We start from the raw sequence: 15,000 nt of genomic DNA, 5'->3' as shown, positions 1-15,000 counted from the left end.
GTGTGTGTGTGTGTGTGTGTGTGTGAGAGAGAGAGAGTGCATGTGTGTGTGTGTGTGTGTGTGTGTGTGAGAGAGAGAGAGAGAGAGTGCATGTGTGTGTGTGTGTGTGTGTGTGTGTCACGTCTCACAGCAGCTGTGATGGCATGTCAGCCCCTGCAGCCTCACCTGTGCTGACCCTCGGGGGACGTGTGCTTTTCGCACGCATGGGAGACACTCTTAGCTGGAACAGTGCAGGAGGGAAGAAAAAGAGGCCATGGCCCTCAGTCTCTCTCTTTCTCCCTCTCCTTCCCTCTCTCTCTCTCCCTCCATCTCTCCCAATCTCTCTCTCCCTCTCTCTCTCTCTCTCTCTCTCTCTCTTTCTTGCTCCCTCCCCCTCTTTCTCTATCTTTCTCTCTCTCTTTCTATCACTCTCTCTAGCAGGCTGTCACCTCACCTTTAGACACCTGGAAAGTGCCAAAGCCATTATCAACAGGGGGCAAGAGGGTGCTGTTGCAGCCCACACACTGGGCCCTGTGCTGATGCCACGGCTACAGTGCGAGATGGATGGAGAGACTAAAGAGGAGGGGGAGAGGAAGAGAGGAGAGGGGGAGAAGTAGGACTGGAGGAGGCTGGAAGGAGCTGCAGTGGCCCTGAGGAGGACTAGAGAGAGAAGGGGCTCTGACTATGCAGCAGATAGAGAGAGAGAAGAGGGGATAGAGTAGTGTGGGATACCGAGAGAGGGAGGAAACGAGTGTGGTAGCGGATGTATATGCACCAAATGCCCTGGAGTGCTGCATTATTTACCAGTGTGTATTAGAACTGAAGGCATGAGGTAGAGACAGAGGTGTTTGGATGGATGTATCCGTCCATACCATACAGCAACTGTGTGTGTGTGTGTGTGTGTGTGTGTGTGTTTCTGTGTTTCCGTGTTTCTCTCTCTGTGTTTGTGTGTGTGTGTGTGTGTGAGAGAGAGAGAGAGAGAGAGAGAGAGAGAGAGAGAGAAAGACAGAAACAGAGAGATGTTTTGGACACACACACACACACAGACACACATCACATCACACCACGCATCACACAGTGCACCTAAGGTGGGATGCACACTGACCGGTGGCAAGCTAGGACCTGAGCTACTGTACAAGGTGTGGTCAAGGGTGAGACAGAGACATGCCAGAGAGCAACTCTCCCAAGTCACATCTCTGATGAACACACACACACACACACACACACACACACACACACACACACACACACACACACTGTGGCTGTGGCTGTGGCTGTGACTGTGGCTATTGCAGGAAAGCCTTTCCTGGTCCTTTAAACCAATGTGATGTCTCAGACTCCGTTTTGTCTGTCTCCTTTTTCTCATCTATCTGCGTTTAGCACCTGTTGCTTTTGTTGTTATTCAAGCAGCCGCCCCAAAACCTCATCCACATGCCCTCTAACAGAAGTTTGGGGATGGAGGGCAGACTACATGATCAGAGTTTAGTTAAACAGACAAACAAGCCAACACATCTTTATTCCAGCGCCCATATTTGTTCATTTAGGGCTATAATTTATGCTAGATTTACCCCACACACCAGAAGTGTGCTTGTAGATTAGTACTGAATCATTCATTGGCATAATGTACAAAGTGATTATGAAAGCAACAGCTCACACATAGGAAATCAATTGAAATTGATCAGGCCGTTTTCACTAACTGCTGCCTGCATGGGGTCACTCCGTCGGCTTATTGCACACTAGTACAGTTTGTTTCAGAATTTGTGGCGACGCTGTTCACTTCTCAGCCGATATTCAAAGGCCCTTTTCTTTTTTTTTTTTTTTTTTTTTTTTTTTTTAAGTATATTTTTTTGGCTTTTGTGCCTTTAATTTTGACAGGACAGTAGAGAGAGACAGGAAGCGAATGGGTGAGAGAGTCGGGGTGGGATCCGGAAAGGACCACGGGGCGGGAATCGAACCCGGGTCGCCGGCGTGCGGTGCAGGTGCCCCAGCCAGTTGTGCCACGGCTGGGGCCCAAAGGCCCTTTTCAAGAACGAGTCGCACATCCACATGTCATCACGGGAGAAATCTGCTGAGACTTGTGACTTCATCGTACGTGTGTTTTGCGTTGGATTATGGTAATACCCCATTGGTCCTGGCAAAGACTAGAAAAAGACATCATACGTTTTCCCCCTCACTCACAGATGCAGTCTGGTCATTCAGTGTTAGTAGTACTAGTGAGGGTTTGCTGGTGCAGTGTATATGCTTTCAAGTTAACCAGAGTAGTTATTGATCTGGAAAGGCTCACTCGTAACCATCCAGTCACACAAATGCAGTCACACACACACACAGACACGCACACACACACACACGTACACGGACACAGACACTCACTCACACTCACACTCACACTCACACTCACACGCACATGCACACGCACACACTTCCCCCTCTCTGCCTCATCTTCCCTGTGCCCTGGTCCTTTTTTATATTTAGCCAATCAATGGCAGCACTATTAATTATGTTTACCGAACGAAAACGATCAATTCCGACGGCCGCTAATTTAATGAATGGCAGCGGGCCATGGCGAATGATCTACCTTTAGGTCTGGGAGCGGTCAACAGTCCGAGGAAGCCGTAGGCGTATAGGATATGAAAAACGCTGTGAAGCCGGAACAGTCCATCACTATGAGAGCCTCACACATAGCTGTTACTAATTTAATTTAACCTGGTGGTGTAATTAAAAACAGATATTGTTTTATTAAATTGTTTATGTATTGAATTATTTTTAACAGTTTTCTTACATGTCAGGAACTTTCTGTCTCTTTCCCGCTATGCTGTTACTGATTTAATTTGTCCTGCTGGTCGTTTGATGGGAAAACTATTGATTTGTTTATTTATTGGATGAAGTTTTCATTTGATTGATTGATTGATTGATTGACTGGTGGAATGACTGACTGATTGATTGATTTGTCCATATTTCATGTGCCGTGCATTTTCTGTCTTTCTCTCTCTGGACAGGGTCAAGTCATGTTCAGGAATGGAGAGCGGATGGGGACCATTAAATTTAATCAGTTTCAGGGTAAGTGAATAGCCTGTTTTTAACTGCATTACTTACCTGCATTCTGTGTAAATGTACTGTGTGACGATGAGTGAAAGGTATGACGGGCGTTGGATTCACGGACGGATAGGGCTTGACCAAACAAATGCTACAGAAAGTAGAAGATAGTTGTGCTGTGCTAATAACGTGTTTCTGGAAATGTCAGCTGTGTGTGTAACTGTGTGTGGGGGGATATCTGTGCTCGTGAGTCATGTCATGTGTGTGAGTGTCAGTGTATGTGGTTTATTTTGGTCTTTGTGTGTGTGTTGGTGTGTATATGTTGTGTCTGCGCTAGGTGTGTGTGTGTGTTTGTTGGTGATACACTGCCCCTTTGTCTCTCTTTAATGGGAAAGGTGGAAGCAGGCCCTTGCCTCTTTCCCCCGGGAGATTAATCCACTGTGTGTGTGTGTGTGTGTGTGTGTGTGTGTGTGTGTATGTGTGTGTGTGTGTGTGTATGTGTGTGTAGTGGCTGTTGACTGTGGTTAGAGGAAAGCCAGGGCTGGATCAGATTAACTGTTTTCTGCAGGTTTAATCTTTAAATGGGGGATTCCCACCTCGACACCCCATTGCTTATGGCTGTGTGTATCCATGTCTCTGTGTGTGTGTGTGTGTGTGTGTGTGTGTGTGTGTGTGTGTGTGTGTGTGTGTGTGTGTGTGTTTGTGTGAGTGAGTGTGTGTGTGTGTGTGTTTGTGTGTGTGTTTGTGTGTGTGTGTGTGTGTAAGCTGTTTTTTTTTTTACTTTATCTGTCTCTTTGTAGAGGTGTCCCCCACAGCACCTTACATCATTGTCTGTGCATGTGTGTATGTGTGTGTGTGTGTGTGTGTGTGTGTGTGTGTGTGTGTGTGTGTGTGTAGAAGATAGAGAGAGAGAAGCCTTTTTGGTTAGATAGAGGGCAAGAATAAGAGGCAGCATTTCTGTGTGGTTGTGTGGTTGTGTGGTTGTGTGTGTGTGTGTGTGTGTGTCAGGTAGGTTGGTCTACTCGGCTGTGTGGGTCTGTCTGTAGGTGGTAGCTGCCAGTGCTGAATAAATGGAGACAGAGAGAAAGTGAGAGAAAGGAGGTGGAGGAGATGGAGGAGGTGGAGGAGGTGGAGTGTGTGGTGGAGAGTTCTCTAGCCTCTGCACCACTACAACAATCACACAGATTTAACTGGCCCCAGGCAAAGTAGGCAGAGCCATATCCATCCCTAACCACAAGCTACGCACTCACACACACACACACACACACACACACACGCTCACACAAGCACATGCACGCGCACGCGCACAAGCACATGTAAACGCACACTCACACTCACACATACACACACACAGTATGCACGCACACACACATATGCACACGCACGCACACACGCACACACACACACACACACACACACACACACAAGCCCACCCTTAGGGTCTCTCTCATTCTCTCTCTGGCACACTCACACACAAGCTCACAAACCCCCCCACGCACTTTTCCTCGTCACTGTCATTTTCTCCCTCAGAATCTCGCTCTCATCTACCACTTGTACACACTCTCTCTCTCTTTTTCTCTCTCTCTCTCCCTCCCTCCCTCCCTCCCTCCCTCCCTCCCTCTCTTTCTCTCTCTCCCCCCTCCCTCGCTCTCTCTCTCTCCCTTCCTCCCTCCCTCCCTCCCTCTCTCCTGCTGTCTGGATGATAATAGATATGGGGAGTGTGGGGAGGGCTGGCCCAGGCTGAATATGTTAGCGTGTGGAGAGGCCAGGGCTCTGGCCTGCCATCCATCTCCTGTGTGGGAGACGCTGCTCCCTGGAGAGCCTGGTCTGCGTCGGCTCCCCTCACCTGCTCCCTCCTCTTCCTCATCCTCCTCTTCTTCCTCCTCCGCATCTTCCTCCTGCTTCCTCCCTCACCTCCCCTCCCCTCTTCTCAACTTCTCTTCTACTCTACCCTCCTCTGTCTTCTCCTACAACTTTTTTTTCTTTTTCTTTTTCTTTTCCTCTCCTCTATTCCGTCTCTCCTCTTCCTCTTCCTGTCTCTCTCCATCTCTCCCTCCCTCTGCTTTCATCTTTTCTCTATTCTCCTCCCAATATTTATTCCCACCCAGTCTCTCTTCTCCTCTTCCTCTCTCCTCTCCTCCCCTCTCCTCTCCTCTCTTCTCTTCTCTTCTCCTCTCCTCTTCTTCCTCCTCTCTTCCCCTCTCTTCTCCTCTCCTCCATCATCACTCTGTCTCTCTCTGGATCCCTGGCCCTGTAGCAGCTCAGACTACCTCACCCAGCTCCTAATGGCCCTCTAATAGGCCTCCCTTAATAAGCATGTGTTCATGTAAACTAAGTGGAGAGAGGATGGTGGCAGTGGTGTGTGTGCGTCTGTGTGTGTGTGTGTGTGTGTGGTGGTGCGGATGTGTGTGTGTGTGGGTGTGGTGGTGGTGGTGGGGGGGTCCATCTAATATCCGGAGGAAGCCGCGGTCCATTTTCATGTTCATAAATAATTACTTATACGACTGTGTCATAAATTATGCCAAGCATTGAGGCAAGTCATTCATTGCGTACTCTGTACAAGAAAAAAAAAAAACAGAAAAGAATAATTAACAAAAATAAAAAAAAAATTGCGCGTATGCGATGCGATGCGATGGCGGTGAAGTGAGATGAATTGTTAATTTCCTGCCGCGTGACCCTGCCCGGTCCTCGGTAGTGCCCGCTTGATAGCGGCGAAGCCATTAGCTGGCACACGGCGCGCCGTGCTTGAACCTTCACGTGGTCCTCCGATTAAATCCGGGGCCTGGCGATTAAACAGTGGGCATGAAATGGCTTTTTGAAGACGGGGAGGGAGAGGCCGACGCTCCAGCCTCGCCGCTGATGGATCTGGAGGGAGATCGGAGGTACACTAGTCATCAGGAGATGGGTCAGAGTGTGTGTGTGTGTGTGTGTGTGTGTATTTCATATTACAAGAACACAGGAGATTGCTCATTTTGCCATACATGTCTTTCCATCTGCTCCTTTGTCCCTCTGTCTATCTGTCTGTCCGTCCATCTCTCCATCTGTCTGTCTGTCTGTCTCAGGTTACATCACATTTCCTCTCCTCCGCTCTCTCCATTTCTGTCTTCTTCTCAGTCTCTCTATGTCCCTCGCTTTTCCCATATCTCTGTCTCGATTTTTGCAACTCAACATCATTCAACAATTGGGCTTTACTTTAATTGTGCAATAATAACCTGTTTGCACAAAATCATCCACCCACACACCTAGGCATACAAACACACACACACACACACACACACACACACACACACACACACACACACACACACACACACACACACATACACACATACACACACACACACTTGTTGAGTGCGTGCTGCTCTGTCTAGTGATGCCACACATTGAGGGCAGGTAGGAGGGCAGTGGCAGTGCCATTGGAGTTGGCATCGACGTGTGCGTCGGCCGCGGTCGATGTTCCGTGACTGGAACGGCAGACAGGTGGGATCACGCGAAGCCACGTCAGATCGGCTGCGCCGAGCGAGCCTCCACGCCCACCCTCCCACCCGGGCAGCCGCCCGCTCAGGCAGAAGGTGTCGCCACGCAAACGGAACTGAAGAACCTCTGATGTGACGGCGCCTTTCTCTTCTCCTGCTTTTGTTGCTGCTCGTCCCAAAGAGGCGAAAGAGCAGAAAAAGGCTGAAGCGGACATGAGCTCCTCACATTCCAAACACAACTGTACACACAGACACACATTATGGACATGCATGTGTACACAAACACGCATGCGCATGCGCACATGCACGCGCACACACACACACACACACACATCACACATCAACCAAATGTGAGCACATACACTGTAGACACACACACATACACACAATCAAATGTGAGCACACACTGTGTACACACACACACACACACACACACACACACACACACTAGGGTTTACTGATCATTTGCATACTAAGAGAAAATAATTGCCTGGAATATAGAGTTCCCCATTCCCCATAATTTCTCTCAGGCCATCTGGGTATACGTAACGTGTGTATGAAAGCCTTTGCATGGAGAGGCGAAGGCAGAGGACCAAAGCTGCTGGCTGAGGGATGATGGCACGGTGTCAGTACATGTACCCATTTGGGACTAATGCTGACTTTGATGATGGCTCTCAGATGGAGCGAGACTGGCAGCGGAATGAGCCCTTGGAGGAAGAAAAAAAGACGCTGGAAATGTCAAGGATTCATCAACGGTTAAAGTCATTGTTACTGCACTCGGGAAGCCATTACGTGGATCTTGTGTCAAACGATGTCACAAAGTGTTTTTTTTTTTTGTTTTTTTCAGGCGAGATCAATTGTTTCCCATGGGTCTATTCCATGCAAAATCACAATGTTGACATCTCTACTATTCTCAAATGTTCTCCTTTTTGCAATGCTCTCCCTGGCTTCCTGTTATCATTAGAACTGTACATCCGGCCTTCCCCGGAGCCTTCATATTGAGAGTGGGAGTTCAGCACCTGGACCAGTACTCATGTGAGCTCATAATGACCCTGGGATGAGAGTTTTCTGATCTCAGATCAGGCCACAAGGGGCGTCATATTACTGTAAAGCCAAGTGTACCTTACACTGACAAGATTTGGGAAAGCTTCTTGAAAGATTGTAGTCTTTTAACTAACGCCCCTCATTCATGCTTTTCTATAGAATACTACAATCTTTCAAGAATCTTTCCCAAATCTTGTCAGTGTAAGGTAGGCTTTACTTGTGTTTCCAACTTTGTATATCCAGAAAGGGTTGACAATGATTGCGTTGGAGTTTTAACTGCGTTGGCAGTAAGGCCATTCTTCTCATATCCTCAGCTACACACATTTTCAATCATGGAAGATGAATGGATGAATGAATGAATGAACGAATTAATGTATGGATCAATCAATCAATCAATCAATCAGTCAGTCAGTCAGTCAATCAATCAATCAATCAATCAATCAATCAATCAATCAACAATCAATCAGTCAAATAATCAGTGAGATGCCCAGTATACAAACAACCAATTTTGCATAAGGGGTTCAGGTGTCTCCTGGCTATTGAGGCTGAATGTTTGAGCATCTTCACACGGGCTCACGTTTCTAGGCCCACTATCAAGGTCCTGTGGTTTGGCATCATTGTGTATCCTGTAGAAGTGCCTCGCTCAGTACCGCTAGCACTGTTCCTCAGGATGTTCCGCGCCCGAGCACATCGGGAAGACTGTGTTCTGACGGATGACGCAGCACCAGACGGTACCGGCGCAGGCCTGTGTTGTGTGTGTGTGTGTGTGTGTGTGTGTATTTACGCTGATGAGTATGGACTCCCGGGCCTGAGTTGCCGTGGCCACCTGTAAAGCTTCCTGACAGGCCGTCTCCGTGACGTCAGCGGCCTGCTGTGTGGACGTGAGGAGTCGGGGAACATGTGGGCGCTGCCAGGCTGCACCGGCGCTCCAGAAGCCTGCTGTTCCGCTGGGTTGGACAAGCGGAAAAATACTGCCTGTGTCAGTGCCAGTCTGGCTCTCTGATGTGCTGACTCCTCTCTTCTTCTTTCTTTCTTTCTTTCTTTCTTTCTCTCTTTCTTCCTTTCTTTCGTTATCTCTCTTTCTGTCTCTGCCTTTCTCTGTCTATCTGTAACCCCCTTATGATTCTCTACCTGACTCTCTCTCTCTCTCTCTCTCTCTCTCTCTCTCTCTCACACACCTCTCTATCCCCCCCTCTCTGTCTTTCTGTAACATCCCTCTGGTTCTCTACCTGACTCTCTCTCTTTCTCATCTCTATCCTCCCCTTTTCTCTCTCTCTTTTTCCATCTCTATCCTCCCCTTTTCTCTCTCTTTCTTTGTCTCACACAGAGGGGCAGGAGGTGAAGGTGGGGGAGTATAACGCCATCGCAGACGTGTTGGACCTTATCAACAACTCCATCAGGTTTCAAGGTATGGATTTGTCTGACACGTGTGTATGTGTGTGTATGTGTGTGTTCTGTGTGTGTGTGTGTGTGTGTGTGTGTGTGTGTGTGTGTGTGTGCGGGTGCGTGTGGATACATACGTAAATATCTGTGACACAAGGTCTCCCTCTCGTTCGATCATAAATGAATTATTCACAGCGTTATGTAGCTCATGCCCTGGTGTCAAGAGTGACCCCTTTTGTCTGCCTCTGGAGTGTCCTAGTTGCTCACAAGTAAATCACAGCTTTTCAAGTCTAGTCCCCAACTCAGCAGAACTCAATAACCTCAGAAATGCCTCAGTTATTGGTCTGTTTGAAAGAGGGTAGGAAAAATATAAATATATCAAATAACCAGAGCAAGGCTATGATCACCAACCCAAAATCTAATAACTGACCTACATCTTCAAGTCCCCTCAAGTCGGAGCTTGAATTACTTTTTAGTCATGTCTTTTTTTTTTGGAGTGTTTTGCATGTTAGCAAGTCCCACCACCATACACAAGAGTTCTGGAAATTTCCGTGATTCAAGTTGTCTGTTCGCTCAGTCTGGAACATAATGCCCACCTCTCACTGCTCACCTGGAGTGAGCTTCCTCTCTCCGAATGTCATTCACTGTACTGTACCTGGCAGCTGTACTGTAGTAGCCTACTGAGAAAGGAGAGAAAAGAGAGATGTAACATCGCAGCTGGCCTTTTTTTTCCGGAGATTGGGACACTCTCATTTCCTTTTCACTTCTCACTCTTGACACTTGAGAACATCCTCAGTGATGTAACCGCGTGTTGGAACATCACCTCCGATCCTCTCGCCATAGCAACTCGGCCGCTGAGTAGGACAGACAACTGTCTTTTTTCTCAGAATAGAGATAATTGAGAGAAAAAAAAACGGAACTCTGTTACAAAAGAGGCCGTTTTTTTTTTTCTACATCTCACATTTCTACACGTTCTCTGTTCCGTCTGATTTGCTGTTCTGTTCTCCGGTGTTCTCTCGCTTCCTCAGGCGTGGAGCCCCCTAAGGACCGGACATTTGTGCGTCTGCAGCGCTGGCATATCAGCGTGCCGCTCTACAGTATCCTGTCCACCATCACCATCCTGGGCATGCTCATGGCCGGAGCCTTCCTCTTCTTCAACATCAAGAACCGCAACCACAGGTATGGGAAATCAGGCAGAACAGTTTAGTACAGGGCAGAGCAGGAACCACAGATAGGGAACCAGGCATCACAGTTTAGTACAGGGCAGAGCAGGAACCACAGGTATGGAAACCAGGTAGAACCGTTTAAAACAGAGCAGAGCAGGAACCACAGGTATGGAACCAGGCACTACAGTTTAGTACAGGGCAGAGCAGGAACCACAGGTATGGAACCAGGCAGAACAGTTTAGTACAGGGCAGAGCAGGAACCACAGGTAGGGAACCAGGCAGACCAGTTTAGTACAGGGCAGAGCAGGACCACAAGTAGGGAACCAGGCATCACAGTTTAGTACAGGGCAGAGCAGGAACCACAGGTAGGGAACCAGGCAGACCAGTTTAGTACAGGGCAGAGCAGGACCACAAGTAGGGAACCAGGCAGAACAGTTTAGTACAGGGCAGAGCAGGAATCACAGATAGGGAACTACAATTGCAGAGTGGATCACTACAGGAACCACGGGTAGAGTGTTACACAACACAGGTCAGAAATGGGAGTACATGCCATAGATCAGGAAGAACTGCTCAACACTCAGTGTTTCCCACTAACTCATGCACCCTGCAGAGACAACGTCTGCAACATCTGCAGTGCCTTTGTTAAAACCATCTTTAAAACGTACACTAAATGTTGAAAGACTCCTTGTGTAGGACCACACAGAGAATGTTATGCAGGAAATGTTTGAGTGAATGGAGCACACGTCTTTGACTTGACTGTCCTGTCTGTCTGTCTGCCTGTCTGTCGGTAGGCTGATAAAGATGTCCAGTCCGTACATGAACAACCTGATCATCCTCGGGGGAATGCTCTCCTACGCCTCCATCTTCCTCTTCGGCCTGGACGGCTCCTTCGTCTCCGACAAGGAGTTTGAGACCCTCTGCACTGTGAGCATTATGCTTATGTTTATATTCACACTGTATTGATATTTATATTAATGTTGTGTTGATATGTATATTTAAAATGTATTCATGTCAGCAGATGATTGCCCTCCCCCCTGCCTCCTAATTAGGGAGTAAGCGTGTTGGAAAGAAGGGCACTCTGCCAAGAGAGTATTTTTTTCACAGCTGTAAATTGCCACTGGGATTCTCTGGGGGGTTGGAGACCTGCTCTGCTAGTTTTAGGAACACTGGCACAGGTGGTTAGACCTGCACTCAGCCCAACCAACCCAGTTAGGAGTGGACTCTGGAACCAGCCTGGCCCTGATCTGGGACAGATCCGTTGCCAGATCTGTCCCATCGTCAGGCGGCTTTTTTTCTGGGTTGCCAAGAATTCCGCGCCACCTGTTCCGGCGGCGGTGGTGGCGAAGGCGAAGGTGGGGCCGCTTGATAACGGAGCGCGGAGCTGATTGATTCCGCCCCTGGGTGCGTTCGCTCGCTCGCTCGAGCGCCGCTCTCGAGCGCCTCTCTCTCGCCGCTCTCATTTGAACATGTCTGCTCTTTTAATTAGAGCGCTTTGATTACAGAGATAGTTAGGGCCCTGCGGGAGATAGCCCAAATAATATGAAAGCGCCAAAGTGAGACCCTCACACGGACGGAGCACCACTGACAGGGCCAGGGAGCGAGAGGCACTGCCAGGACGGAACTGGGCCACTTGAGGACAATCTACTGACCAGTACTCTACAATAATGCAATAATCTATTTGCATGGTGCAACCCGTTATATTTTAGTTACGTTAGAACTAAGCTAAGATGAAACTTACGTTCAGCTGGTGCAACCCACTACAGTACTCATCTATGTGGGCAAATGAATCTCCCTATAAAAAAAAACATTCATTACAACTGTGATTGGTTCATAATATACTCTAAACAACAGCATATTTTGTATGTGATGAAATACAAATTTCAGATTACTGTTAGGAAATTAACAGTAATTCTTTATATTACAGAACCCTGTTATAGGTTACTACATACTGCTGAAGTACAGTGTAACAAACTGTGTAACTAATTGATATAATAGGTTTAATGCATTAGTAATGTATAATGATTAATTGTCATGTATTACAGTAATTTCCTGCATATAAGCCGCATGGTGTATAAGCCGCAGGACAGTGTTTTATGCAAGTTAAAAGAAACAAAACCATATTAAACACCATATTATCTGCCCCCCTGTATTAACCTCATAGCTGAAGAAATATTGCAAAATCAATGTATAAACCGCGGCTAATAGTCGGGAAATTACGGTAATAATAATAATGTATTTTATAAGTACAACATAAGTACATGGTATTGGGTTTGTTGCACTGTACGTCATTGTGTAGATACACTCAAAGGTTCTGTAATATACAGTGTTTTCCTATAGAAGGTATATTTTTGCAGTAGATGTAATACAAACACATTTCCTCATAGAGTAGCACATGGAGTGGAAACAGAGGGAGAGAGGAGGGGAAGTGCCTTCAACATAGTATTCACACATCAACGCTGAAATAATGTCTAGTCTCAAGGATTTAGGTCCTGCTGCACTACAGAGGAAGGGAGAGAGGGAACGGAGACAGAGAAAGCAACAGAGAGAGAGAGGGAGGGGGGAGAGAGAGAATGAGAAAGAGAGAGAGAGAGAGAGAGAGAGAGAGAGAGAGAAGCATGGTGACTCACAGGTCCTGAAAAGAGTTATCTTTATCCATACAGACAAATGGGAAAACAGGCTGCTACCAGGGGATTTCGTTATCACATTGTCTGTGTGTGTGTGTGTGTGTGTGTGTGTGTGTGTGTGTGTGTGTGTGTGTGTGTGTGTATATGTGTGTGTGCACTACTACTTTCGAATTTCACAGCATCAAAATTTAAGCATATTCCAGTACATCCTCTGCTTTCAAACACGCTTAGTCTTTTTTTTTTGTGGGTTGAGCTGTTTAATTGTTAATCGGCGGACATCTTTGCGTCACTGGTGTATTTTCGGTCCCCGCACGGACTGACTCCAGACATCTTTGTCCTCCCCAGGTCCGAACATGGATCCTCATCGTGGGCTACACGACCGCTTTCGGCGCCATGTTCGCCAAGACCTGGAGAGTCCACGCCATCTTCAAGAACGTGAAAATGAAGAAGAAGGTCAGTTCTTGTCGTCAGCAGCGCATTCTTCATCATCATGAAGTCATTCTAATACTCTGAAGCGGTGAAGATATTCCATATTCATATTCCTCATTGAAGCATTCTCCTGAAGCATTGATAAGACTTTTGACTTTTAAAACCCCTTTTATTGAACCATCCCATGAATCAAAAACACCTTAAATCCCTACAAAGTAGTGCATTGATAACACACACATGAGTCGTTTTAAGCCCTGTGTTCTGAAACCAAGTGGAACATTAACTATGAGATCATGCTGATTTGGAGCCGGTTTGACACACCAGACAGACAGTCAAATAAATGTCACGTTTGTTGTTATTTGCATATTGCGTCTCTTGGTCAGAGAATCAGTGGCGTTTTCCTTGAGTACAGCTTCGGGTACTTCTGGAGATCCATATTCATGGGCGGCGGGCGCCAGGAAGGTTGTGGGTGGGCAGGTGGGCGAGCGGGCGGACGCGTTTTCCGGCTCGCGGTCACACATGACGCTCCGCAGTCGTCTGTTCACCGAGGCAGAATGTGGCGGGGCCCAAATCATAATAATTAACCATCACAGCCACGGAGAAGAGTGTACATCATGACACAGAGTAGAGAGAGAGGGAGAGAGAAAGATAGGGATATAGAAAGAGAGAGAGAGAGAGAGAGAAAGGGGGGGAAGGGATAGATAGAGAGATGGTGAGAAGGAGAGAAAGGCAGAGACAGAGTGGAAATAAAAGAGGGAGAGAGAGAGGAAGGGATAGAGAGACAGTGAGAAGGAGAGAGAGAGTGAGAGAGAGAGAGAGAGAAACCCTCCAGGTTTCTTTTTGCAGTAACGAGCAGCCCTGTGTGAACCTAAGGCGTGATCTGTGATTATACGTTGGGCACCAATGCTGCATGATGCAGGACAGGAGATAGAATTACACTACGCTAACGCTAACACACACGGCACCGCGCCCGACAACAGCATGTCATGGCAGACATGATAGAATTACACCACTGTCGTCTACACAGCACAACATGCAGGCGCGTCAGAGCAGACATGATGGAATTACACTACTGTGATCTATACCGCACGACACACACAACAGCATCGGGGCCAGGCGTGACTGTTGAGGAGAGAGCAACAACACAGCAGATGGAGTGCTCACTATGAGGAAGCAGAACAGATAAACAGGGAGAGGATGATTGAGTAGGAGAATGAGTTTTAGAAGTTTAGTTTAGAGTTTAATTGATAAGTATGTTCTTTCTTTATTTCTTTCTTTGTTTTTTTCTTCTCTTGATGCCATTTTCTCCATTACTGCTTTGGCAATATACACTGTAGTAAAAGGTACAGTCATGCCAGTAAAGCTCATTGAATTGAAAATGGAATTGAGTTGAGTGGATGGGGGGAGAGAGGTAAAGGAGTGATTTAGGTGAAAAGAATGGTTGAGTGAGTGAATGAATAAGGGAGGAAAGAGAAAAGAAGAGAGGAGCAAAGACAGATATACGGTGTGGCCCAGGTTGAGGCAATGAGGAACACCTCACACCCCAAACCACACACAATAGTGTAGGCTACTACATCAGCTGTTTCCTTTGTGTGTGTGTGTGTGTGTGTGTGTGTGTGTGTGTGTGTGTGTGTGTGTGTGTGTGTGTGTGTGTGTGTGTGTGTGTGTGTGTGTGTGTGTGTGTGTGTGTGTGTGTGTGTGTGTGTGTGTGTGTGTGTGTGTGTGTGTGTGTGTTTGTGTGTTTGTGTGTGTGTGTGTATGCGTGCACGCTCGCATTCAAATGTTTGCATCAGAGAGTACATATCTTTGTAAAGTCCTTTGCCCATGGTAGTTTGTGCTCTGGTGTTGTTTACTGGTGATGCTGAG

The 15,000-nt window shown here is 47.3% G+C and overlaps 1 protein-coding gene across 1 annotated transcript in view; it reads left to right on the top strand.

Annotated features, from left to right (window-relative positions):
• gabbr2 (gamma-aminobutyric acid (GABA) B receptor, 2) overlaps nt 1-15,000 on the top strand; it is a 215,297-nt gene that overhangs the window by 149,041 nt on the left and 51,256 nt on the right. The window contains exons 8-12 of the mRNA XM_062529769.1: nt 2,976-3,036; nt 8,860-8,940; nt 9,944-10,094; nt 10,873-11,005; nt 13,051-13,158. Of these exons, the coding sequence (XP_062385753.1) occupies nt 2,976-3,036; nt 8,860-8,940; nt 9,944-10,094; nt 10,873-11,005; nt 13,051-13,158 (534 nt within the window). The remainder of the gene's footprint in view (nt 1-2,975; nt 3,037-8,859; nt 8,941-9,943; nt 10,095-10,872; nt 11,006-13,050; nt 13,159-15,000) is intronic.

Source organism: Sardina pilchardus, chromosome 24 (assembly GCF_963854185.1).
Source record: "Sardina pilchardus chromosome 24, fSarPil1.1, whole genome shotgun sequence".
Lineage (NCBI taxonomy): Eukaryota > Metazoa > Chordata > Actinopteri > Clupeiformes > Clupeidae > Sardina > Sardina pilchardus.
Note: the sequence above shows the minus strand (reverse complement) of the source record. Positions and strands in the feature narration are given on the sequence as shown.